Source organism: Lepidochelys kempii, chromosome 2, assembly GCF_965140285.1.
Source record: "Lepidochelys kempii isolate rLepKem1 chromosome 2, rLepKem1.hap1, whole genome shotgun sequence".
Lineage (NCBI taxonomy): Eukaryota > Metazoa > Chordata > Testudines > Cheloniidae > Lepidochelys > Lepidochelys kempii.
Window position 1 is genome coordinate 161,417,973 of NC_136381.1, and position 24,052 is coordinate 161,442,024.

The 24,052-nt window shown below is 42.4% G+C and overlaps 1 protein-coding gene across 6 annotated transcripts in view; it reads left to right on the plus strand.

Moving 5' to 3' along the window:
• The window catches only part of EPB41L4B (erythrocyte membrane protein band 4.1 like 4B), a 246,907-nt gene that overhangs the window by 170,314 nt on the left and 52,541 nt on the right, over window positions 1-24,052 (plus strand). For 5 of the 6 annotated variants that reach the window (XM_073332657.2, XM_073332653.2, XM_073332656.2 and 2 more), the window contains one exon: window positions 11,831-11,901. In XM_073332657.2, coding sequence (XP_073188758.1) covers window positions 11,831-11,901 — 71 coding nt within the window. The remainder of the gene's footprint in view (window positions 1-11,830; window positions 11,902-24,052) is intronic. The other variant, XM_073332654.2, reaches the window with a different exon arrangement.

The following is a 24,052-nucleotide window of genomic DNA, read 5'->3' on the forward strand; positions in this document are numbered from 1 at the left end:
AGTTAGTGAAATAAGGATAATGTCATCTTCCGTAACAAGAAAGAAAGAAAAGAAATACAAGGGAGAGAGGGTTATTGAATCCTGTCATTAGCTACTTCTGTTACTTTGTGTGTGTGTGTGTGTGTTAATAATCTCCTTTGGATACACACTATTTTACTACTTCTGTTAATCTGTTTCTTCCATGGTGACAGGTTTCAGAGTGGTAGCCATGTTAGTCTGTATCAGCAAAAACAACGAGGAGTCCTTGTGGCACCTTAGAGACTAACAAATTTATTTGGGCATACGCTTTCGTGGGCTATAACTCACTTCATTAGGTGCATGGAGTGGAAAATACAGTAGGCAGGTATAAATATGCAGCACATGAAAAGATGGGAGTTGCCTTACCAAGTGTGTGTGTGTGTGTGGGGGGGGGTGTCAGTGCTAACAAAGACAATTCATTTAGGGTGGATGTGGCCCATTTCCAACAAAAAGGGGTGAATATCAACAGAGGGAAAATTATTTTTTGTAGTGACCCAACCACTCCCAGTCTGGAATTAACTGGAATGGATTTGAAAACTTGACACCATCAAATGAGGCCTGAATAAAGACTGGGAGTGACTACAAAAAATAATTTTCCCTCTGTTGATACTCACACCTTCTTGTCAACTGTTGGGAATGGGCCACATCCACCATGATTGAATTGGCCTCGTTAGTATCACAAAAAGGAATTTTCCCTCTGTTGATATTCACCCCTTCTTGTCAACTGTTGGAAATGGGCCACATCCACCCTAATTGAATTGGCCTTGTTAGCACTGACCCCCCACTCGGTAAGGCAACTCCCATCTTTTCATGTGCTGTATATTTATACCTGCCTACTGTATTTTCCACTCCATGCATCTGATGAAGTGGGTTATAGCCCACAAAATCTTATGCCCAAATAAATTTGTTAGTCTCTAAAGTGCCACAAGGACTCTTTGTTGTTTTTGTTTCATCTGACAGGTCAACTTGCCCGCCAAAGAATTTTCTTGTAACAACCATCTTTGTACATTTCTCATTGTTGTTCCCTGGCAGAGTTTTCATCTGACAGTTAAATTGCAATTCATGCAGTTAAAGCCATGGAAGTCTAAGACAGCTAAACCTTGGTTATTCAGTCTGCTAGAGATTTCTAGAACAGGCAGTGTAAATTTTATGATGTGTTTTTAAAAAACAGTTCGGTCTTCTCTGAATCTGATGTTATGACAACTGCGCTATTTTACAGTATGTTTCCTGTTTGAATGTCTCAATTCTAGCCATTCTTTTTCATGCATATACCATGCCTTTGTGTCTGTTTCTCAAGGATGTTGCCCGACACATCTTGTATTTGCGTTTTCCCCAACTATGCTTAGTTATGTTCAACTGTGCAGTTATACGCATGTTAACACTGTGTGCTGACATATTCATAGTAAAGAATTATTCGTGTTTGTAGCTGCACAGAAAATTTTTTAAACATGTTTCTTCCATCTCTCCTGATCTGCTCCCCCGCCCACTCCCCAGAGCCTTTCCAAATTACATCATCCTGAGTTGCTTTTACATATCTGTAACATTGTTCTTTTACTGTAGTTATGTAGTGAACGGGTATCAGAGAAGAAAGTAAGTCTGCTAGTCTTTTCTTAATGTAGACACGTTTCCCCAAAAAACTTTAGCACTCAGTATGGATTAAATATGCATCCATGTTCCAGGCCTCATGAGAGGAGATCATATGAAATTCCAAACAGAGAGGGAAGTAGCATGTGTTGCTGAAGACTATTGACATAGTGCAGCTTGAAAGTCATATAGCAATGGTTGCCTAAGAAGGATAGTCCAGTGATTAGGATATTGCCTTTGCCTTTGAGGAAACTCAAGTTCAGTTTTCTGCTCTGCCACAGTTCCCGGTGTGACTTTGGAGAGGTATCTCTATGCTTCAGTTCCCTGCTGCACTGGGGTATTGTGAAGATAATTAAAGATTGTGAGATGAACAGATGCTATGGTAATGGGGCAGTGTAAACACCATAGATGGATGAAGATCTGCAGCATAGGAATTTACCCATCCAGGGGGAGCTAGAGAACAGCACATCCTCCACCACCTAGAGACAAAGCCAGCATGGAAGGGGAGGGGTGGTGCTGCTGGGGAATAAGCTGTCTGTCTGGCATGCAATAAAACTGCATCTGTTATGTCACCCACTTTTCCCAGAAAAGCTATCTGCTCACTGCATCTGTATACTTTGCCAATGGCCTTTTGTTCTCCTGCTAGGAGAAGGGAAAATCAGCTGAGTGTTGTTTGATCACTTAATTTCCCACCTAAAAGGGGAGAGACAAGTTTGCTGCTTCTTCCTTACCAAAGGGTTGGGGGGGGGGGGTAGGGAAGTAGGGCAGCAGTCAGGTGACTCTGAAGAGGGTAGCACAGACTGACTACCCAATATGTCAGCCAGACCAGTGCTGTCTACAGCAATGGTTCCCCTCTCCGCCTTCCTACAGATAATTTTGATCTCTTTGAGGTGGGAACCAAGATTACTGCTAGAGGATCCTTTAAGTGGGCAGGGAAAGAGTGATCGTTTCTTTACCGCAGACCACTTTGGACAGCAGTTTTATCCTTCCAGCTCCCTGTGCTCTTCCCAAACCTATTGTCTGTCTTCTCTCTATCTCCTAGTCTTACTCTTGGCTTCATCCCATCTATCATACTGTCCAATAAACTTTAAACCATATCTCTTTCTTCCTCTGCCATGCACCTTCTCATCTCCTTCCAATCCTTTTTTTAAATACCACATCTTTAAGAAGTTGCATCTCCTTCCTTCTCATCATTCGCAAACCCCAGTCTCCTCCTACTTTTGATCTGTTGTCCAATGTTTTCTCTAATTTTGATGGTAAGCTCTTTGGGGCAGGGAATATATCTCATCTATGTTCTGTAAAGCACAGGACAAATTTACAGCACTATACAGAGATTTCAAGCAAGAGCAGCCTGTATTTGTCATCTACAGCATGTGCCTCTTCTCTGTGTTTACTATGTAACATTACATGCCGGTGAGAAGTTCTTTATCCTAGAAGCAGAAAGAACAGAGCTGGTCTCTCTCACTTGCATACATACAGTGCACTCTTTATCTAAAGTGAAATTGACACCTATCAGAGGTTGGTTTTAAAAAGTCCTGAAAGATCCTTTACCTTTTTGAGCTCCCCATCAATGTACTGTACTTTAGGAGATTTTGCTGGACATTTGCATTGTCCAGTTAGTAACAGAAGCATCAGTGAAACATTTTCACTAATGGGACACTGCTGGAACTGGTACCAGAGGGTGCTCTTAAAAAATTTCCACTTATCTAAAGTAACTATTTCATTGTTGTTTGTAATGTTTGTAATAATTTCCCATTTGAAAAGCAAGGAATATTTCAAATACCGGACACCAGTACCGGACACCAGTACCATCAGGAAATGGTACTGGTGTCCGGACACCAGTACCGGACACCAGTACCATCAGGAAATGACCAGTTCATAAAGGCACCCACTGTAGTCAGTAGAACAGGAAGCTCTTCATTAGCAGTTCCTGACAATGGAGGGGCGGGGGGGGAGGGCGGGCGGATGCAGGAGAGGAAAGGCAGAGGGAAGTGAGTTTGGGGATGGAAATGCTGATTTTTTGATTCATTCAGATCAGTATCCTCATGGCAACTAGATACCATGGGGACAGGTGCCTTAGAAACACTGAAATACATAGTTCCAATCTCTGCAATTTCAAACATAAGTAGTGGGAGGAAATTATACAATGTAGTTTGAAATAGGAGCTGAAAAGGGAGATTTGAACTCAATTTCCATTCTGGAGTCATGCAGAAGAGCTGTTTATTTCTTTCCTATATGGTACTTTTTTATCCTTCCTAAAAGCTGTGACTCTGAATTAGAGATCTAAAACTCATCTGCTTATGGTACAGATTACTCACACTTCTGCATAAATGTTAAGAGTTCTGGAGCAGCAAGAAACTAACATGAATGAGTTTGTTTATTTCGTGAAGAGAGAAATATTTCCATACAGAAATGTTAGTTTGAGAATCAAGCTGCAAGGTGTGGTGGAGTACGTCTGAGTGTGTGCAGATGCACACCTTAACTGGTGAAAAATGTGATGAACCCACACAAATTGTGGAAATTTAGGCTGTGGGTTCCACAGAACACTCAGCGCAGTCTCTGTATTGCAATAGTAAACCAGCACTCTTTTGCAACACACCCTTCAAACTTTTTCATGGGCGTCCAACACTTCATAGCTGACAGACTGCAGATCACATGCTCGTTTTAAGAAGGAGCAGTATCAAACCAGCAACAAAGAGCTGCATGAATAGAAAAGACCAGCTTCCAGCAGCATTTAAAACCCTTACAGTTTACAGGGCTCAGTGTTGAAATGGAGGGATTAATCAGAGGAGTGGTCAATTCATGGCCCAGCTGATGGAGGACTCTGATTGCTATGCATACCTAGTTTGGCCCAAAGCAAATCCTGATTTTCTTTAGCGTTAAATACAGACTCCTGTGCAAACTTAGAATTACCTTGACTGGGTTTTCGTCTCTTGGCTGGAACGGTATGTGGTGGTCTTATCCAGTGTGCCTTCTACAATAGATGCTTATTTTCTCCATTAGTTTTCACTTCACCTCCTCTTCCCCTATAGGCAGTCCCAACTCCTTGGGGCCCAAAAGTCCATGAAATTACAACAAGAGTGAATCTGATGTCTTATCTCTAACCTAGAAGAATAAATTTGGATCATATGGCAGTGACTTCATCGGGGGTTGAACATGATGCTAGAATTTGGTACAAAGAGAGTATTAAAACTTGTTCACAAGTTAATATCTATGCAATATTTTCAGACTACTGCAGATTACCTTATTCTTTTTTCTCTCTCCCTTACCTCTTAAAAAAACAAACAAACAAACAAACAAAACCCTACATACCAATGATGTAGTTTTGCTCTGAGATGTGTGTTGCCATCTGTGGGCTAGGATATAATCTTAATGTAAGAAACTAAGATGTGAAGTTGAACGGTGCTAACTAGCCTTGCCTAGAACTACTGGAACATATTGTACCATTGGAGATGTACCCCTCAGAATGTGTTTTGATCGTATTTCATGCTACATTTTGTTCTGTGTGCAACAAATTCGACATTGGTGAGGCCTCATCTGGAGTACTGTGTCCAGTTTTGGGCCCCACGCTACAAGAAGGATGTGGATAAATTGGAGAGAGTCCAGCGAAGGGCAACAAGAATGATTAGGGGTCTGGAACACATGACTTATGAGGAGAGGCTGAGGGAGCTGGGATTGTTTAGTCTGCGGAAGAGAAGAATGAGGGGGGATTTGGTAGCTGCTTTCAACTACCTGAAAGGGGGTTCCAAAGAGGATGGCTCTAGACTGTTCTCAATGGTAGCAGATGACAGAATGAGGAGTAATGGTCTCAAGTTGCAGTGGGGGAGGTTTAGATTGGATATTAGGAAAAACTTTTTCACTGTGAGGGTGGTGAAACACTGGAATGCGTTACCTAGGGAGGTGGTAGAATCTCCTTCCTTAGAGGTTTTTAAGGTCAGGCTTGACAAAGCCCTGGCTGGGATGATTTAACTGGGAATTGGTCCTGCTTTGAGCAGGGGGTTGGACTAGATGACCTTCTGGGGTCCCTTCCAACCCTGATATTCTATGATTCTATGAAATGCAAACAAAAATTGGATCAACACATTATTTAAAGTAGCAAAGGAGTACAGCTGAGGAGAAACTCATCAGTGGTTTTCCTAACTATATCTTTGGTTGGCCTTTGCCTTTTCATCATGTAGTCCTTTAAGGAGTAATTAAACTGTCAGTTATTTATAAAGACTCTTCAAAGTTGCAGTGCCCAAAGAAGTTGATGTATGTGGTTTTCAAATTTTCCCAAAAGGCTGCCGCAAGGAAATATATTGCAATACTATCTATATGATTTGGCTTTTAAGTGCTTTATTCATTTCTGGAAATCATAATAAGGGCACAAGAGAAAATGAGTTTGGTACAGGAAAGATACTGGGGGATTTATACTCATGTGAAAAATAACAGGACTTGGATAAATATCTCTGGATGCCTGGAGGAGGTCCTGCCTTTTGCTAGATGGCTACTCAAACATTGTGAAATGATGAAAATTTCAAGCATGTCAGTCTGTCCTCCATCATGGATTATATTTTATACCCAAGATTTGCTTGGAAATAATGCAAATTTGCTGATATCTTCTTGGTCTTCCTTGTGCTTATCGCACATCCCTGCATAATTTGACAATCTCAATTTAAAAGACCCAGAACAGGAGAATAACAGGTCCGGGCTGAAGTGCTGTGCCGTGTGTGTGTGTGTGTGTGTGTTTGTTTATATTAGAGAAAGAAGCTTGTACAGGGCTCTTTGCACAATGCCTTGCTAAAGCCATTGCTGTTAGTCACCCACTTGGATGACCAATAAAACTCACTCTCAAATTCCAAGCTAAGTAAAAAGAAGCAATTGTTGTGATACTCTCAACTCCAATGAATGTGACATCACATCAGTTATAATTGTTCATAACAATGGAATTTAAATGGCTATAATTCAAATTGGCTATATTCTGTCTGTCAAAGGAAACAGATTTGTTTAACTTTAAAAGTGAGTCTCAGGCTGGAAATAAAGGGAGGCAGAGGTACAGAAAGATAGGACTTAAGGGAATGTAGGATGGGGGAGCATCATTAGGTGGAATACAGCAACCATTATAAGGGAATCAGCAACTCTACTCAAAAAGGAGTGACAAAAAATGATGACAACTTTGTTCAGTTAAAGTAGTCAAGGGTGAATAAAAAAATCCCCAGGACACTAAGGGACAGACTAGCAAAAAGTGCCACAAGATTGTTATGACCACACATCAAGACCTCAGTTCTGCCTCTCATCAGAAAAGGTTTTTAGTAATTCAGTGCCTGCTAACACTGAATGGTACAAGTATTATTTGTTATTATTTGCCATGCAATAGCACCTGGGAGCTCGGTCATGGATCAGGATCCTGTTGTACTAGGGCAGTGTACAAACACAGAACAAAAAGATGGGTCCTACCTCAAAGAGCTGACCGTGAGGCTATTCTGATCCCAAGGGAAGAGTCCTATCTGCTAAAATACCAACAACACTTCCTGCACCAGGGTTTTCCTTGGAGGCTTCTTTTCCCAGTGACCTTGCTGCTTAGCTTATGAAATATGATGAGATCATGGTTGGGTATGTTAGCAGGGAACTGAAAAATATCCCATGCGCTTCAGAGTTCCTCGGTTTCATTTCAGACCAGCAGACGTGCAGGGGGAAGCATTTTTTTCAGTCAGGGCCATTGAGCCATTGCTGTTGCTGTCCTTCTGCTTGGAGGATTCCAGCAATCTGAAAAGGGTGTTGCTCCCCCTCCCTTTCGCATAATCAGGAACCTCCAAAAATCTGCTTTCAGAACCTTTTCTCCCCCAGTCAGCAACCTGACTGCCTTTGAATGGGATCAGGTGCTTCAGTCAACCTTTGGGCTGATTCACAAAGTCAGAAGGGGAAAACAAGATGTTCCTTATGTGGAACTGGCATAATGTTGACGATAATGCCTCTTGTGATAACGAAGAGACAGGAATAAGGTGGTGTAAACACTAAGTGGATTTTTTGTTTAGGAAGCGGGGCGCACACACACACACACACACAGAGTATAGCTGTTGTGAACAGGGATATAGGCAGTCAAACCTAGTGGTCAGAGCAGTGGTGGTCGGCCTAGTGGTCAGAACAAGAGTCAGGAACTAGAGGTCAGAGATAGAGAGAGACAGAGTCGGGAGTCAAGCCATGAGTCAGAGTCAGGAATTGAGCCGAGGGTCAGAGCTGGAATCAGTAGCCAGGGGTGGGTGTAACAGCAGGATGTAATCTGGAACAAGGCAGACCAGGAGGAACAGGATAGGAAGGCAGGAATCAGGCAAAACAGCAGAAGCCGATAAAGCAGACAGCTGGCATTCACAACTTCCTGTGCCGCCTTCTGGCTTAAACAATGACTCTGGTTGCAAGTCTCCTCCAATTGGGACCATTGTGAGCAGTGCTTATGGTGAGCTAGGGTTCACCAGCCCAGACTCCCTGCTGGTATCCGCGAGTTGCCAGGTGTTTGCTGTGGTATTAGGGCTGCCTGGGGACCCGCGGACATGAGTTTGAGATCCATGATGCCTCACAATAGCTCACTGGGTCTGTTGCTTGCCTGCACTACAGTGTCACCCTGCAGGGTCTCCTGTGCCTACGTCCTAGTCTAATTAGTCATAGAAAGGACTACTGACTACTGCGGTGAACCTTGTGTACTCCTCCGGCCCCTCTCCATCACAGTCACACAGTTTGTAGGTGGATGCTCAGCCCAGCACAATAAACAATGGAAAAGGTCATCAACATAATGAGGAAGCTCAGGTTTATGCAGACTCCATCTGCTAGGCAAGTCTTTCAGCTGCTGGGAGACATGGGCTCATTCCCAGAAAGCACTCCCAGCTCCTCCTAAGAGCTTTCCTACCTCAGTGGAACTCTGAGACGATCATTAGATATCTGATTCCCACTCTCCTTCCACCCCCAGGCAGTGGTTGAGGATCCTCTTTGTGCTTAGAGGAGAACCTAAAGAAGGGCATGCCATAAATCCTGGCTCAGCAGCAATGGGAGCAGTGGGTGCTCAGCATCTCTAGAAATCAGAAGCGCATAATTTAGTGAAATTTAGGCAGATCGCTTAAGCAACTGGAGTCTGTTTGGTGCTTCTTAAGTTCTGGACTTCTCCCTTTGGCATCCTTATTTTGGCTTTCAATAACAGTAGCTTTTCTTGGAAACCACCTATCTGTGGAGAGCATGCAAGCTAGTGCTTCTGTCCTGTCACTTCCTTTGTCTTGTGTTTCCCCAATGATAAAGTAACTTGTAACCCTGCTGGCAGTTTTATCCAAACTGTTTTTCATTGAAATCAGAACATTAATTTCATTTTTCTTTGCCCTGGGCCAGTCTCAGATAAGGAAAGAGCCTGGCATCCTATGGGATGGCATTAGGATCCATAGTGTCAAAGAGCTTGGAGTACTGGGTTCCCTATTTCTCCTATAATCTGGCTGAAAGAAGGGCCAGGCTGTTTCCCTTTTGATAATACTTAAAAGGATCTGACTGTGTCCAAAGGAAGCGTATGTACTAGATGGCCTGCCATAATCCACAGGCATTAAAGCTCATTCCTCTTATAGCATGGTTGACTTCTGGTCAGAGAGAGAATCTGCCTCCGTGGAAGAAGTGTGCTGAGCAGCCACATGTTGCTGCATTTCTGTCTTCAGACATCGTTACTATGTAGATGTCAGAGCCTCTAACAATGAAGGTTCCTGAGTTTAGTAGTCCACAGGGACCTCTCTGGCTAGTTGCTGATATAAATTTCCCACCAGATGGGTGGTTCTAGACAAAACTCCTTTTTCAGATTTGTTGGGTGTCCCCAAAGAGAGAGATGAATCTTGGTCATAATATTTGCATTTCTTCTAGGAGCTCCAACAATCTGGACACTCCTATGGGAATTTTACCTTGTATATAGTTCTTGTTTCAAGTTATGGGTTAGATACTTTCAGATGTGCTGAGGAAGTTGCTCACTGGTTAGCATAAAATAATAATGAAGAAGCTCTCAATATGTAGAAAATAATGTTTACGAATATTCCTTTTTCCTGACCTTCCATTTAGCATGTTCCAATGTAAATCCATGCTGGGGAGGTAGCAATGGCCTTGGGCTTAAGGCTTCATCTGTACTTGGAGCTATAGCTGTGATTCCCAGCTTGTGTGGGTATTCTTGTGCTAGCTCTCATCGAGCTAAACATAGTATTGTTGCCACGATAGCATGGGCAGCATGAGCAATGTCATGGATTAGCTGCCACAGGTGCATTCACAGAGGATCTGGGCGAGTTTGAACTTGTGGCAGCTAGCCCAGGCCTCTGCTTACTGATGCTACCCTACTATTTTTAGCATCCTAGCTCACTGAGAGCGAGTATGAGTATGTCTACACCAGCTGCAAATCACACCCTTAGCTCCAAGTGTAGATGTCATCTTACTGTCACAGGATCAGGGGAAACCGTTATTAGCCAGTAATATTCTGGATCCCTCCCATAGCTGGCTAAAGGGGACACTCATCTCATATTGCTGAAGTAGATGGAATTTTAATAATTTAATTGGCCGTTACAATTGTTGACTTTTGTAATCTTCCTGTGCTCCATTCTCAATAATGAAACTCAATTTTCTATTATTATGTTCAAGTGTGTCTTAAAATTCAGTTCACTCTCCATTTTCAATTTGGTAATTCTAATATTGGAATAAAGTAAAATTTGTGATTTTTAAAGAGTCAGTTTGACAAATAGTAAGAAACTAGCTAATTATCATTTAACAATGCACATGATTAAGATATTATCATTTGGACAGAAGAGACTGTGTGTTAAGTCTCTGACAGCTGCATTCATATTTTCAACATTCAGACATACAGCAGTTTTATGTAAAGCATCATCACCTGCCATAAATATTAAAGAGCAAAGTACTAACTTCTGCAGCCCACCTACGGTAACTGTGATTCAGTTTTTTTCCTCATTCCCTAAACAAAACCATTTTAAGACAGAGCTCGATTGTGAATATATAGACCTTAAACACAACCTCACTACAGGTTGTAGTTTGAAAAAAAACCTAAACATTTGAATGTCATAAATTTAAGAATTAATTTTTGCTATGTCCCATACCCAGCCCAATGTGAACTAGGCATAGTGTAGATGCTTTTCTTTAAGTATTTCCAGTCAATTTTGTAGGTTAATTATAAATTTCTAAAGTGCTCCAAGTATAAAAAAAATCTACATGTTAAGTGTTGTTGTTTTTAATAAACAATGAAAAAATAATACAATAGGTAATATATTGTATGCACTATCGTAGAATCATAGAATATCAGGGTTGGGAGGGACCTCAGGAGGTCATCTAGTCCAACCCCCTGCTCAAAGCAGGACCAATCCCCAACTAAATCAACTAACTCCTCTCTATCCTTTAAATAGAGTAGGTAAAGTCATCGCCCCTCTAGTCTACTATAGATATGGAGATACTCCAGTGTTTGTAGACAGTATTAGTAGAGTGGATGGGGACCAGGTACAATATTGCGCTGGTGATATGTGGATATTGGAGTCTTGGATCTACACTGAAGAGTAATAAACGGCTAAGTCAAATTAGTTGCTGGGCTGCTTTGTCTGGCAATTTCATTTAAGCAATATTATGTCTATACATAGTTGTTTTTCCAGCATTTGTAGACAAAGTATACAAAAGAGACCAGGTCTGCGGCTTGTAGGGGAATGGCAGATTGGAAAGCTTTTTGTGGATTTTATGTAGAGACTAACTGTTTGTTGAGGTATTACTTTTTCTATTAATTTTTCAATGTCTGAAGAATTACGAGAGTTGGCATGGTGATTCTAATTAGGCTGTGGATATGCAGCTGGAAATAATCTGCACATAGTTTAGTTTTGGGGAGGGGTTAAACAGAAGAAAAAGGGGTATATTTGGTTTCAATGGTTCCACTACTTATGCTCAAATATTTTATGGAATGTGCATTTATATCCACGTTTTTCCAAAAAGATCATCTTCCCACAATATTATTATACTGTGCCTGTATTCTGCAGCTGATCAACTTTTAAATGAATCTCAACAGAAGTAAATGAAAAACAAAACAATTTTGTTTTTTAAATCTGGGCACAACTGGCATTTTATACATAGAAACTATTTTGATACTTGTAGAAATAGTTATATCGTAAATATATTATACTATAAATATATACCATACTATAATTATATACATAAATATGTTGACATTATACTAAATTATGGCTCTTTCCTTTAGCAGGTGGGGAAAGAAGACACATCATTTGTAAATACCAGTAAGGCCTCCAGTCTGCAGGACCCTAATGTAAGGTCTGTTACTTCTTGTTTGTAGGTAAAACATCAAATAAATACATTACGTAGTACAACATTTTCAAAACATTGCCTACAGTATGCATGCCAAAATCCATATATACATATCTCAGTTACTGTGTGAAGTCTGGCAAGCAGCAACCTGATTATACAGTGTATTTTCTTCAAACTACAATCTGTAGTAAGGTTGTGTTTAAACTACGTGTCTAAGTATATACAGTCTTCAAAATCTCAGCTTCAAAATTCAGGTGGGATTAAAACTTGGAAAGATTTGTGTACACACTTTCAGTTTTGCAAAGAGCAAAAAAAACCAAAACATTTTGGGTCGAAAATATGGGTAAGAATCATAAGCTTTAAAACTCAGAGTAGCTTTAAAATATAATCTCTGTTTTCTGTATTTTGAATCTGATTTCCACTCTGATGCCACTTATCCGAACGCTGCTGTTTCAAAATTAATGAAATCTGCTGCTGCTGCTGTTATAATATTTGTATTATTGCAGTAGCGGCTAGGAACCTCAGTCGCGGACCAGGACCCAGTTGTGCTAGGTATTGCACAAACACAGACCTTGTTTACTGTTCGTGTTTCTTTCTGTTTCCTGGAATTATTTTAACAGTGGAAAAGGGAGCATTTGTTTTAGTGCACAGAAAATGTGTTTCTTTGGATTTCTTGATCTGCAGGAAGGCCTGGTTTGGATTGCATTTTTGTTACACTGGGAGCTGATTCTTCTCACAGGAATTTTCCTTTTGCAGATAGCCATTGAAAAGAGCATCATATTTTAATGTTGTGTTTGAATCCCAGAGAATACATTCTTATAACAGGTTTTGGGTTTTTTTAAAAAGAAGACTTCACTATGCGGGTTATTTGGAAGCATGCTGCCTTTACATGAATGGTAGTAACATAATTTTATTCATCATCAGTGTCAGAAGGGTCGCACAGTTTCAGATGGGAATAAATTGATGTACAGTATTGTTGTCAAGCAGGCTGTTAAACCGCTAATTGTGGTAGCTTGTTGAGCTTGTTGGTTACTTCATTACAGATTTAGCTAACCTTTTCACCCTGAAGAATGAACATATTATTTCAAAAACCTCATGGGTCCCCAATCAATAGTTCTATTTCCCTAGGCTCAGGCAGAACTAGTTGAGCACCCTGTCCTGCTCTCTCTTGGGCTCTCACAGTCTGGCAGGATTGCAGGTAATGAATCAAGCAGAAATATTCTCTTCTCCCTCTCCTCTCCCCTCCCTTGTGATGCAACAAGATGCCCACAGGAGGAGCTGCTGAGCAGATACAATAAGAAAGGGACAGCAATTGATCAAAGCACTCCCAGCTCACACCAGAGCTGCTCCTAGCACTGATGGGGACCTGGTAACCCCAACCCTCTCAGTATTAAATGAGGCTGATTCAAACACTCGACTTCATAAATCAGAGGGCAAGACATATTCATAGTCAAACACGTTTTCTTAACACCGTCACCCTCAACAGCCACAGTTCAGAGCCTAATGGGCCACAGGTTTGGACACAACTGCTTTATTCTAATTAATTTGGAAATTTTGGGGGATACAAATAAAGTATCCCACTGTCTCTCTCTGCTTCCCTCTGTAACTGTGCTCTGTTCCCTCCATTTCTGTAACACATTTTTCACCACTGTTTTCCTTTCATCTGAACATACAGTACCACAATACACGCCCTTTACCACGTCAGTGCCACCAAGGAAATTGTGCCAGCAGAATATTTTCTTACAGTGGTGTTAGCTCTCTTGTGACATTTTGCTGTTTTTCTTGACGCCTAAGCTTCTGGCACCATGTGAAAGCTGAGATTCTCAGGTAATTAAAAAAAAGAAAAGTAAGTTACCAGCCCCCATGGTTGCAAAGAAAAGATTGAAAACATGACCCCTAAATGCTCAAACAATGAAGACAGATAAAAAAAAGCGCCAACATTTATTATTTTAAAGTCTCATGACTTTTTGGAGCCTGAGTCAAGAAGTTTGAATGCCTGGGCCTGGCAATACTACACATAGCAGATCAGGCCATTTGGATATATATGGTTTTTAATTGACAGCTGAAGAGATTTTCAAACTAAAACTCCTTCAGAACCACTTTGTACTTGTAAAATGCACGTTTGGGCCCAGACAATACCCCATTCCACAGAAAAGCGATGGGGCAGGAAGCTTTGGGAGAGGAATACTTTGTGAGGAATCCCCTGGCACAGATCCCCCATACCAACCCAATGGAGGCGGTACCCTCTGTAGAAAAGTTTGCAGGGCTAGCCCTCAAACCTGGCAGATTTCCAGGGATTAGCACAGATGCCTTGGGGGCGGGGTAGGTAGGAGGGCAGGGTCCTTGGAATCACCTTAACAGGGAACCCCCCTAGCCATAGTGGCGCCTTTCTCTATTATTTTTTGCAGAGGTTCTCAGTGGAGCCAGAGAGTGGGAGGACACACATCCCCTGTCCCCACCCCCAGCATGCACCGGGGCTGCTCAATCTTCTTCCCTCTCATATGGATCCTAGATCTGCTGAGCGGCTTCCATGAGGTCAGGAAGGTGGGGTAGAAAGAGGTAGATCCATGGCAAGGAAGGGTTGTGCCTTAGAGGCATCTGATTTCCCCCCCCCCAACAGACTTTTCATGCAATCAGAAAAGGGGCCAGATGCAAAGGGCTCCCTTCAAGCACAGTTTGGGGTGGACAGGGACCAAATGGGCCATGCCATGGCGTGACTGAGTAATAGTAAACAGGGAACCCCCAAATGCCATTTTAAGTCACTTTGAAGTGCAGAACTACACATTAATGAGTACTCAAATCAATTCACCTCAGTTACGTAGTAATGACCATTCCAATTCTCTAAATCCGTGACTACAGACCAAATAACCACAAGTTTGGCGTAAACATCAAACTGAAAATAACATCAAAACATCATTTAAAGGTAACCTGCCAAGGAAAAAATGGGGTGGGAGTGGAGAGGTGTTTTCTGTTTTATTTTAACCCGTGTTTTAATTCCCTTTCCTTTCACTGCTTCTTTCTGATGTATGGCTTGAAAGTTTTTATGGTTTGGTTTGGTTTTGAGGGCTGGGGGGGTCTCCTTTTCTCCTGTTGATTTTATTTTTAGCACGGTTTGATGGGTCAAACTGCCTTAGAACCTGGTTTGGACATGACTAGTTTAAATCCATATTTAAGCTTAGTCATTAAATTCAGTTCTTAGGCCTATGTAGTGGGGATTTATTCTGGAAATTTCTGTATGGTTGTTCAGAAAAATTGGAATTTTTTTGATACTTAAAAAACAAACTATATACATGTTTCTAAAAGCTCTTTATGAAATACGTGAGTTTTGCAGACTCCTTGAGAATAGAAATCCTGAGTTGGAGATTACAATTATTGACTGCCCATTACTGATCCTGGGCTTTCTTTTCCTGCTCTCCCTAATGTTGCTAAGGAGGGAACTAGTTAATCAACACTCTGTAAGTGTCCATGTTGATTTATTACATCCACTGCCTCTTTCTACTATTGATCAACAGATGTTGCAGACGTGCCTGTGGGATCTGGCAAGGTGGATGGGGTTGTTTTTCTATGGCTCTATTTTTCCCTTTCTGGAAGGTCAGCAGGGGGTTGGTGTGGATTAATTGTTCATCCACCCAAGGGGCCCTCGTATCTGAAGACTGAAAAGAATTCCACTCAGGCAACATACGTATGATGCTATTATGAGATACAGTGAGAGGGTTTGGGCTATGGTGCCATCTGTATACTCAGGACATTCAACCCATTCATTTCATTTTCATCAGATCCAGATGGTGCCATCTTCTTGTTTGCCTACTCAAGGCATTGACCCAGATGAGAATGAGTTCGCTGATGCTCTGTCTGGATAAAACAGAGGTGATGTAGCTTAGTGGGGTGAATCCACTAAAACAATTAAATGGATTGTGCCTATAGTCAATATATTGGTAGGGTGTAGGTGTAAATAGCAAATAACTGGTAGTAATGGGGAATTTTAACTACAGATATCTGTTGGAAAAGTAATATGGCAAAACACAGAATTTCCAGTACTTTCTTGGAATGTATTGGGGACAATGTCTTTTTTTCAGAAAGTGGAGAAAATAACTAGAGGGGTAGCCATTTTAGACTTGAGTCTGGCCAACATGGAGGAATTGGTTGCAAATCTCAAGATGGAAGGCAATTTGGGAGAAAGTGATCCTGAAATGAAAGATGTCATGATCTTAAGGAAAGGAAGGAGTGAGAGCATCAGAATAAGGACAATGGGCTTCAAAAATGCAGACTTGGACAAACTCAGAGAACAGCTTGGTAAGATCCCACAGGAAGAAAATCTAAGGGAAAAAAGAGTTCATAAGACAGACCTAGCATTTTCTCAAGGAGAACAATATTAAACATACAATTGCCAATTATTCTGATGCGAATAAAAAATAGGAAGAATAGTAAGAGACTAATATGGCTCCATCAGAAGCTCTTTAATGACCTGAAAATCAAAACAGAATCTTACAAAAAGTGGAAATGTGGGCAAATTGCTAAGGAGGAGTACAAAATAATAACACAAACGTAGCGACAAAATCAGAAATGCAAAGGCACAAAATAAGTTACACTTAGCAAGAGAAAGAAAAGGCAATAAGAAGAGTTTCTATGAATACATTAGGAGCAAGATAAAGGCAAAGGAATGTGTAGGTCCACTGCTTAGTGGAGAAGGAGATCTAATCATGGATGACATCAAGAAGGCTGAGGTGTTTAATGTCTGTTTTCCTTCAGTCTTAATTAAAAAGGTTAATGGTGACCAGATACTCAACACAATTAATATTACTGACAATTGGGAAGGAATGGAAACCAAAATAGGGAAAGAACAGGTTAAAGAATATTGAGATAATTTACATGTGTTCAAGTCAGCAGGGAACGATAAAATTCATCCTTGGATACTTAAGGAGCTAGCTGAAGCAATCTCAGAATTGTTAGTAATTATCTTTGGCTTGGTCTACACTATGAGTTTATGTCGAATTTAGCAGTGTTAAATCGAATTAACCCTGCACCCATCCACGCAATGAAGCCATTTTTGTCGACATAAAGGGCTCTTAAAATTGATTTTTGTACTCCTCCCTCACGAGGGGATTAGCGCTGAAATCAACACCGCCGTTTTGAATTAGGGTTAGTGTGGACGCAATTAGACGGTATTGGCCTCTGGGAGCTATCCCACAGTGCACCATTGTGACCGCTCTGGACAGCATGCTGAACTTGGATGCACTGGCCAGGTGTACAGGAAAAGCCCCGGGAACTTTTGAATCTCATTTCCTGTTGGGTCAGGCGAGCTCATCGGCACAGGTGACCATGCAGAGCTCATCAGCACAGGTAACCATACAGTCCCAGAATCGAAAAAGAGCTCCAGCATGGACCGAACGGGAGGTACTGGATCTGATCTCTGTTTGGGGAGATGAATCTGTGCTATCAGAACTACGTTCCAAAAGACGAAATGCCAAAACATTTTAAAAATCTCCGAGGCCATGATGGACAGAGGCTACAGCAGGGATGCAATGCAGTGCTACGTGAAACTTAAGGAGCTCAGACAAGCGTACCAGAAAACCAAAGAATCAAATGGATGCTCCATGACAGAGCCCCAAACATGCCACTTCTACGCTGAGCTGCATGCAATTCTAGGGGGGGCCGCTACCACTATCCCACCCCTGTCCATGGACTCCGATGATGGGTACTCTCCGCCATGCCTGAGGATTTTGCGGACGGGGAAGAGGAGGAGGAGGAGGACGAGCTTGAGGAGAGCACTCAGCACACAGTTCTCCCCGACAGCCAGGATCTTTTTATCACCCTGACAGAAATACCCTCCCAACCCAACCAAGCCAGAGAAGGGACCTCTGGTGAGTGTACCTTTTTAAATGTGATACATGTTTTAAAAGCAAGCGTTTTTTAATGATTAATTTGCACTGAGGACTTGGAATGCATTCGTGGCCAGTACAGCTACTGGAAAACTCTATTAACATGTCTGGGGATGGAACGGAAATCTTCTAGGGACATCTCCATGAAGCTCTCCTGGAGGTACTCTAAAAGCCTTTGCAGAAGGTTTCTGGGGAGAGCAGCCTTATTCTGTCCTCCATGGTAGGACACTTTACCATGCCATACTAGTCGCGAGTAATCTGGTATCATTGCATGACAAAGCCTGGCAGCATATGGTCCTGGTGTTTGCTGGCATTCAAGCAACATCCATTCTTTATCTCTCTGTGTTATCCTCAGCAGAGTGATACTGTTCATGGTAACCTGGTTGAAATACGGGAATTTAATTAAGGGGACATTCAGAGTTGGTCGTTCCTACTGGGCTGTCTGCCAGTGGCTGAAAAAAAATGCTCCCTGCAGTTAGCCAAGCAGTGGGGGGGGCATTGGTGCTGAGCTGTTCACGTTTGGCTAGCAGGCATCTTCCCTGATACCAGCCACGCGGTGGGGGGAGGGGTAAAGCGATCATCCCAGAGAATTGGATGAGGGGGGGTTAGTTTGGTATCTGCTGCTGCATGTTAACACGAAAACTGCAGCACTAAATGGCCAACTCAACGGGCCTTTGCTTGGTATGGGAAAGGAGGGCGCTGCTGTTATGAAGGTTGCAGAAGCCGAAAGACTATGGCTTACCATGGCCACCTGCAAGCCGAATTCTGTTGCCTGGCACTGCGTGTGTGATCTCTAACACCAAAGCCACAGGCACTCAATATAAGATGCAAGATGCAACCTTGTACCGAAATCACATGTGCTATGTAATGTGAATAGTGTTGTTCACCGTGAAAGAGTATAGCCATTGTTCTATAAAATGTATCTTTTTAAATACTTCACTCCCTTTTTTTCCTCCCGCAGCTGCAAATGTTTCAAGCCTCCCTCCTATGTCCCAAAGGCTATCTCAGATAAGGCAGCAAAAAAACCGCATGCGCGATGAAATGTTCTCTGAGCTCATGCAGTTGTCTGGCACTGACAGAGCTCAGCAGAATGTGTGGAGGGACACAGTAGCACAGTACAGGAAAATGGCCAATGAATCGTGAGGACAGGAGGGATGATAAAGATGAGAGGTGGCGGCAGGAATATCAGAGGAGGCAAGATGCAACGCTGGGGCTGCTGCGGGATCAAATGGACATGCTCCAGTGTCTGGTGGAGGTTCAGGAACAGCAGCAGGATCACAGACTGCCGCTGCAGCCCCTGTTTAACAGCCCTCCCTCCTCCCCAAAGTTCCATAGCCTCCTCACCCAGATGCCCAAGAACATGCGGGATGGGGAGGCTCCGGGCACACAACCACTCCACCTCAGTGGACAGCCCAACAGAAGGCTGACATTCAATAAGTTTTGAAGTGGCCTTTTCCTTCCCTCCTACCCTCCTCCCACACCCCACCTGGGCTACCTTGTGAGTTATCTCCCTATGTTTATAATCAATTAATAAAGGATACATGTTTTTTAAACAATAGTGACTTTATTTCCTTTGCAAGCAAGCTGTGATCGAAGGCGGGGAGGGCAGGTGTCTTACAGGGCATTAGAGTCAACCAAGGGGGCGGGTTTTCATCAAGGAAAAACAAACAGAAGTGTCACACGGTACCCTGGCCAGTCATGAAACTGGTTTCCAAAGCTTCTCTGATGCGCAGCGCTTCCTGCTGTACTCTTCTAATCGCCCTGGTGGCAGGCTGCGCATATTCAGCGGCCAGGTGATTTGCATCAACCTCCCACCCTGCCATAAACGTCTTCCCCTTTACTCTCACAGAGATTGTGGAGCACACAGCAAGCAGTAATAACAATGGGAGTATTGGTTTCGCTGAGGTCTGAGCGAGTCAGTAAACTGCACCAGTGACCCTTTAAATGTCCAAATCCACACTCTACCACCATTCTGCACTTGTTCAGCCTATAGTTGAACAGCTCCTTACTACTGTCCATGGTGCCTGTGTACGGCTTCATGAGCCAGGGCATTGTAGGCTGGGTCCCCAAGGATAACTATAGGCATTTCAACATCCCCAACAGTTATTTTCTGGTCTGGGAAGTCAGTCCCTTCCTGCAGCCGTTTAAACAGACCAGAGTTCCTGAAGTCACGAGCGTCATGAACCTTTCCCAGCCATCCCACGTTGATGTTGGTGAAATGTCCCTTGTGATCCACCAGTGCTTGCAGCACCATTGAAAAGTACCCCTTGTGGTTTATGTACTGGCTGCCCTGGTGGTCCAGTCCCAAGATAGGGATATGCATTCCGTCTATAGCCCAACCACAGTTAGGGAATCCCATTGCAGCAAAGCCATCCTAGTATGACCTGCACATTTCCCAGAGTCACTACCTTTGATAGCAGCAACTCAATGATTGCATTGGCTACTTGCATCACAACCACCCCCACAGTAGCTTTGCCCACTCCAAATTGATTCCCAACTGACCGGTAGCTGTCTGGCGTTGCAAGCTTCCACAGGGCTATTGCCACTCGCTTCTCAACTGTGAGGGCTGCTCTCATCTTGGTATTCTTGTGCTTCAGGGCAGGGGAAAGCAAATCACAAGTTCCATGAAAGTGCCATTACGCATGCAAAAGTTTCGGAGCCACTGGGAGTCATCCCAAACCTGCAACACTATGCAGTCCCACCAGTCTGTGCTTGTTTCCTGGGCCCAGAATCGGTGTTCCACAGCATGAGCCTGCCCCATTAACACCATGATCTCTAAATTGCCGGGGACCGAGGTTTTAGAGAAATCTGGGTCCATGTCCTCATGACTCTCGTCACCGCGCTGCCGTCGCCTCCTCACCTGGTTTTTCAGGTGCTGGTTCTGCATAAACTGCACGATAATGCACGAGGTGTTTACAATGGTCATAACTGCTGCGGTGAGCTGAACGGGCTCCATGCTTGCTGTGCTCTGGCGTCTGCTCGGGCAATCCAGGGAAAGGGCGCAAAATGATTGTCTGCCGTTGCTTTCACGGAGGGAGGGTTGACTGACGACATTTACCCATAACCACCCGCGACAAATTTTTGACCCCATCAGGCATTGGGAGCTCAGTCCAGAATTCCAATGGGCAGCGGGGACTGTGGGAACTGTGGAATAGCTACCCACAGTGCCCCGCTTGGAATGTCAACGCTTGCCGCAGTACTGTGGACGCACACCACCGAATTAATGTGCTTAGCGTGGACGCATGCACTCAACTTTATACAGTCTGTTCCCAAAAATTGACTTCTGTAAAATCAGAGTAATTTCGTAGTGTAGACATACCCTTAGATTCCCAGTGACTTTCAATGTGACATAAGCGCCTAATACACTTAGGAATTTTTGAAAAGTTTACTTATTGAGAATTAGAAGCACAGATCTTCTCGTGATGATGTACATGCGCAAGATGGAGAGCATTCCGTATTTATCAACATCATAACATCTGTAGAGGGGCCATTTTGTTCCACAGTCTGGAGTAGATTCTCTTCCTTACTCATCCTGCGTAGTAGATCAGTGCAGATATTTGCAAACTAAGGTGCTACTCAGCATGAGTAAGGATGGTAAAGTTTGGAGATAAAATTAGATTTTCCTTTTCTTTTGTACAAGCCTAAGTTTACAAACTTTTGAAAAGGACCATGCTGAAATTCTTAGAAGTAAGCACTCTGGCATGTATTTGTGTACTGTTTACTTTTATCTTGTTTATGTCACTGTGTTTTGTATAATCAGTTGTGCTAGACTACGTTGTACTGTGTTATCAGATGAAGGCTTTTGTAGTTCCGGGGACACAGCTTCTCTCACAAATAAGGACAAATGACTGTTATTCAGTTTTACTTTGTGCATCAGTGCAGTATTACAGTTTGAACTGTGGGACCCAGTGCTGGTTTTTTACAACTTGAGGGGTTAAAGTAGTAAAAAGCTCTATTACAATATAGACCTCTGCAAGTATTCAAGTGCTGTGCATTAAGACAACCAAGCACTGGGACTGTGTTTTGTTTTTGTTTTGTTTTTTAGGTATGTCACCAAATGTAGCTTAGATTTCTGCTATGCTCTCTGAAAACATTACAGATAAATTCAAGCAGAATTGGCACAGCTAAACCAAGCATCAGTTCAGTGAGCTGTGTTTTCTTGAGGTGCAAATATCAAAGTAATTCATGAACAGGGAGAGGTGAACTATAACCGTCCCAATTCAAAACTAGGGTTGAGAGAATAATGCAATACAAATAATGTATCCAACCAGTTTTGTTCTTCTTTCTGCTTGTGAAATGTAGATGCACAGATGACAACTTTCTCCTGCTGTTCAACAGTATATAGTAATGTTTGGGCCATTATAAACAGTCTTTGGAATAAGGATGAACAGGGATTCTGAGCATGTTCATTGTTGGTGAAATTTGCAACTGTGCAGAGAGAGAGCACAATATGCCTCTTAAGTCCTACTTCAGCTCTGTTTAGAGGACTTAAGTGATGCATAGACCTTGCATTGGGCTTTTGCTCAGGTGTGAATTGCACTTATTTGTTAATTATGATTGGTCAGCCAAGTCGTATGGTATTGTTCCTGCTTCTTGATTTGAGAAGTACACTACTGCTTTTGGTGCAAATACTTGCATATGCAAATTTAAAATTCCTTTTTTGCAAATACCCATGCAAATATTTCTGTGAACATTAAAATAGAAACCAATATTTGCCCAAACTATTTTGCAATAGTCGCCTCTTGGTGCCTCAGTTTCCCCATGTGTAAAATGGGGTTAAAGATGCCAATCTCCTTTGATATCTTCTCATGAAAAACTATATAAGAGGCAGGTATTTTTATTAGTCCAGACAATATCATCAGGGACAGAAATATCATATATCTGATTTCTGAATGATGGCTGTAGCATACATTAGCAGAATACCCTGATTTTCCAACCCCATGACATTAGGCATTTTTTGCAGGGCATCTAGTGTAGCTGAATATATACACCTTAGATCCTTAATTTAAACATGACAATCTATTACGTTAAAAAAAAAAGGTGCGGGGATACACAGTGCTTACTGTGTGGTTTACCACCATCTTGTCTGCAACTCCTATGCTAGTCTGGAGAGATTGCACTGCTAATGAACTAACTACTTGGACATGGCCTGTAGTCCCCTGAGCAATTATTTTCACATCTTCCATAGCAGATTCAATTTGGCTAACAGTTGCTCTAGCTCTGTGTACAGTTAGTTCTGGCTCAAGTACTAATCACCCAGGTATGCATGGGTATGGCTGTTTTTGCCACAAGCTGGCTTCCAATTGTCTCTTTGGACATATCCCCATAATGGTATGTAACAACATGTTCCAGTAGAGTAGCAACATATCAGTCAGCGGATTCACCCGTTTTTCTGTACACTTGGTAAAATGTCCATCTTTCTATTTTCACATTCATTTTAGCCATGAAAAAACTATATAAAACTGAAATTGCAGTAGCTGTAGCAATTCTCCGGAAGGAGAATGTGTGTGCATTACTCTCTAGTGTTCAGTACGCGGACATGATAACTGCAAGGCTAAACTCTGGACATCTGTTACCAACAAGCCTACAGTTCTCAGCAGGCATTAAAGTGGGGGCGTGCAGTTCTTCCTCTGCTAATAGCAGATGCAGGACTCCCATTCTTCTCCCCAGCTTTGGAGAGCACTGTGATGTCCACACAGCTCCCCCTCTTTCCGGTTTGCTGCTCCTTCATCTTGTTTCAATCTATTTTAACCCCTAGTTCTCAGTCACATAAATCCAGTATAGAACAGGCTTACTAGAACAGGGTAGAATTCCAAGAGCAGGTGATAAAGTAGCAATCCTTGTTGCCAGGAGTGTCTAACGAGAAAAAAGAGACTGTACTCCAGACACACACATTAGTATATTAACTCAAGTATGCTCTAGCTTGATCTTTATCATCTTTCAAGGTAAATTCTAAACAGCACACTTGCTCACAAGTGAGTCACAGACAAATGTGCAGATGACTGATAGATGAATGCACATTGCTAACAGACTCCAAACCCTGCTATGATCTCATCAGATCCACAGATTATGCACTATTTGGATTTGGATTTAGGATTTTACTATTATTGGAACCTATTGTGTGGTATTGGAGTGAACTAAAAGGAAAAAAAAAAAGGGATTCACAGATCATCGTATCCTGAGCTGGGGAATAAACCACCTTGAACATGTTAAAATGCTGTTGTGCCTTTTAGGAAGATTTTAAGGTTAACGTTGTTCCAAATGGATTATAAAAATAA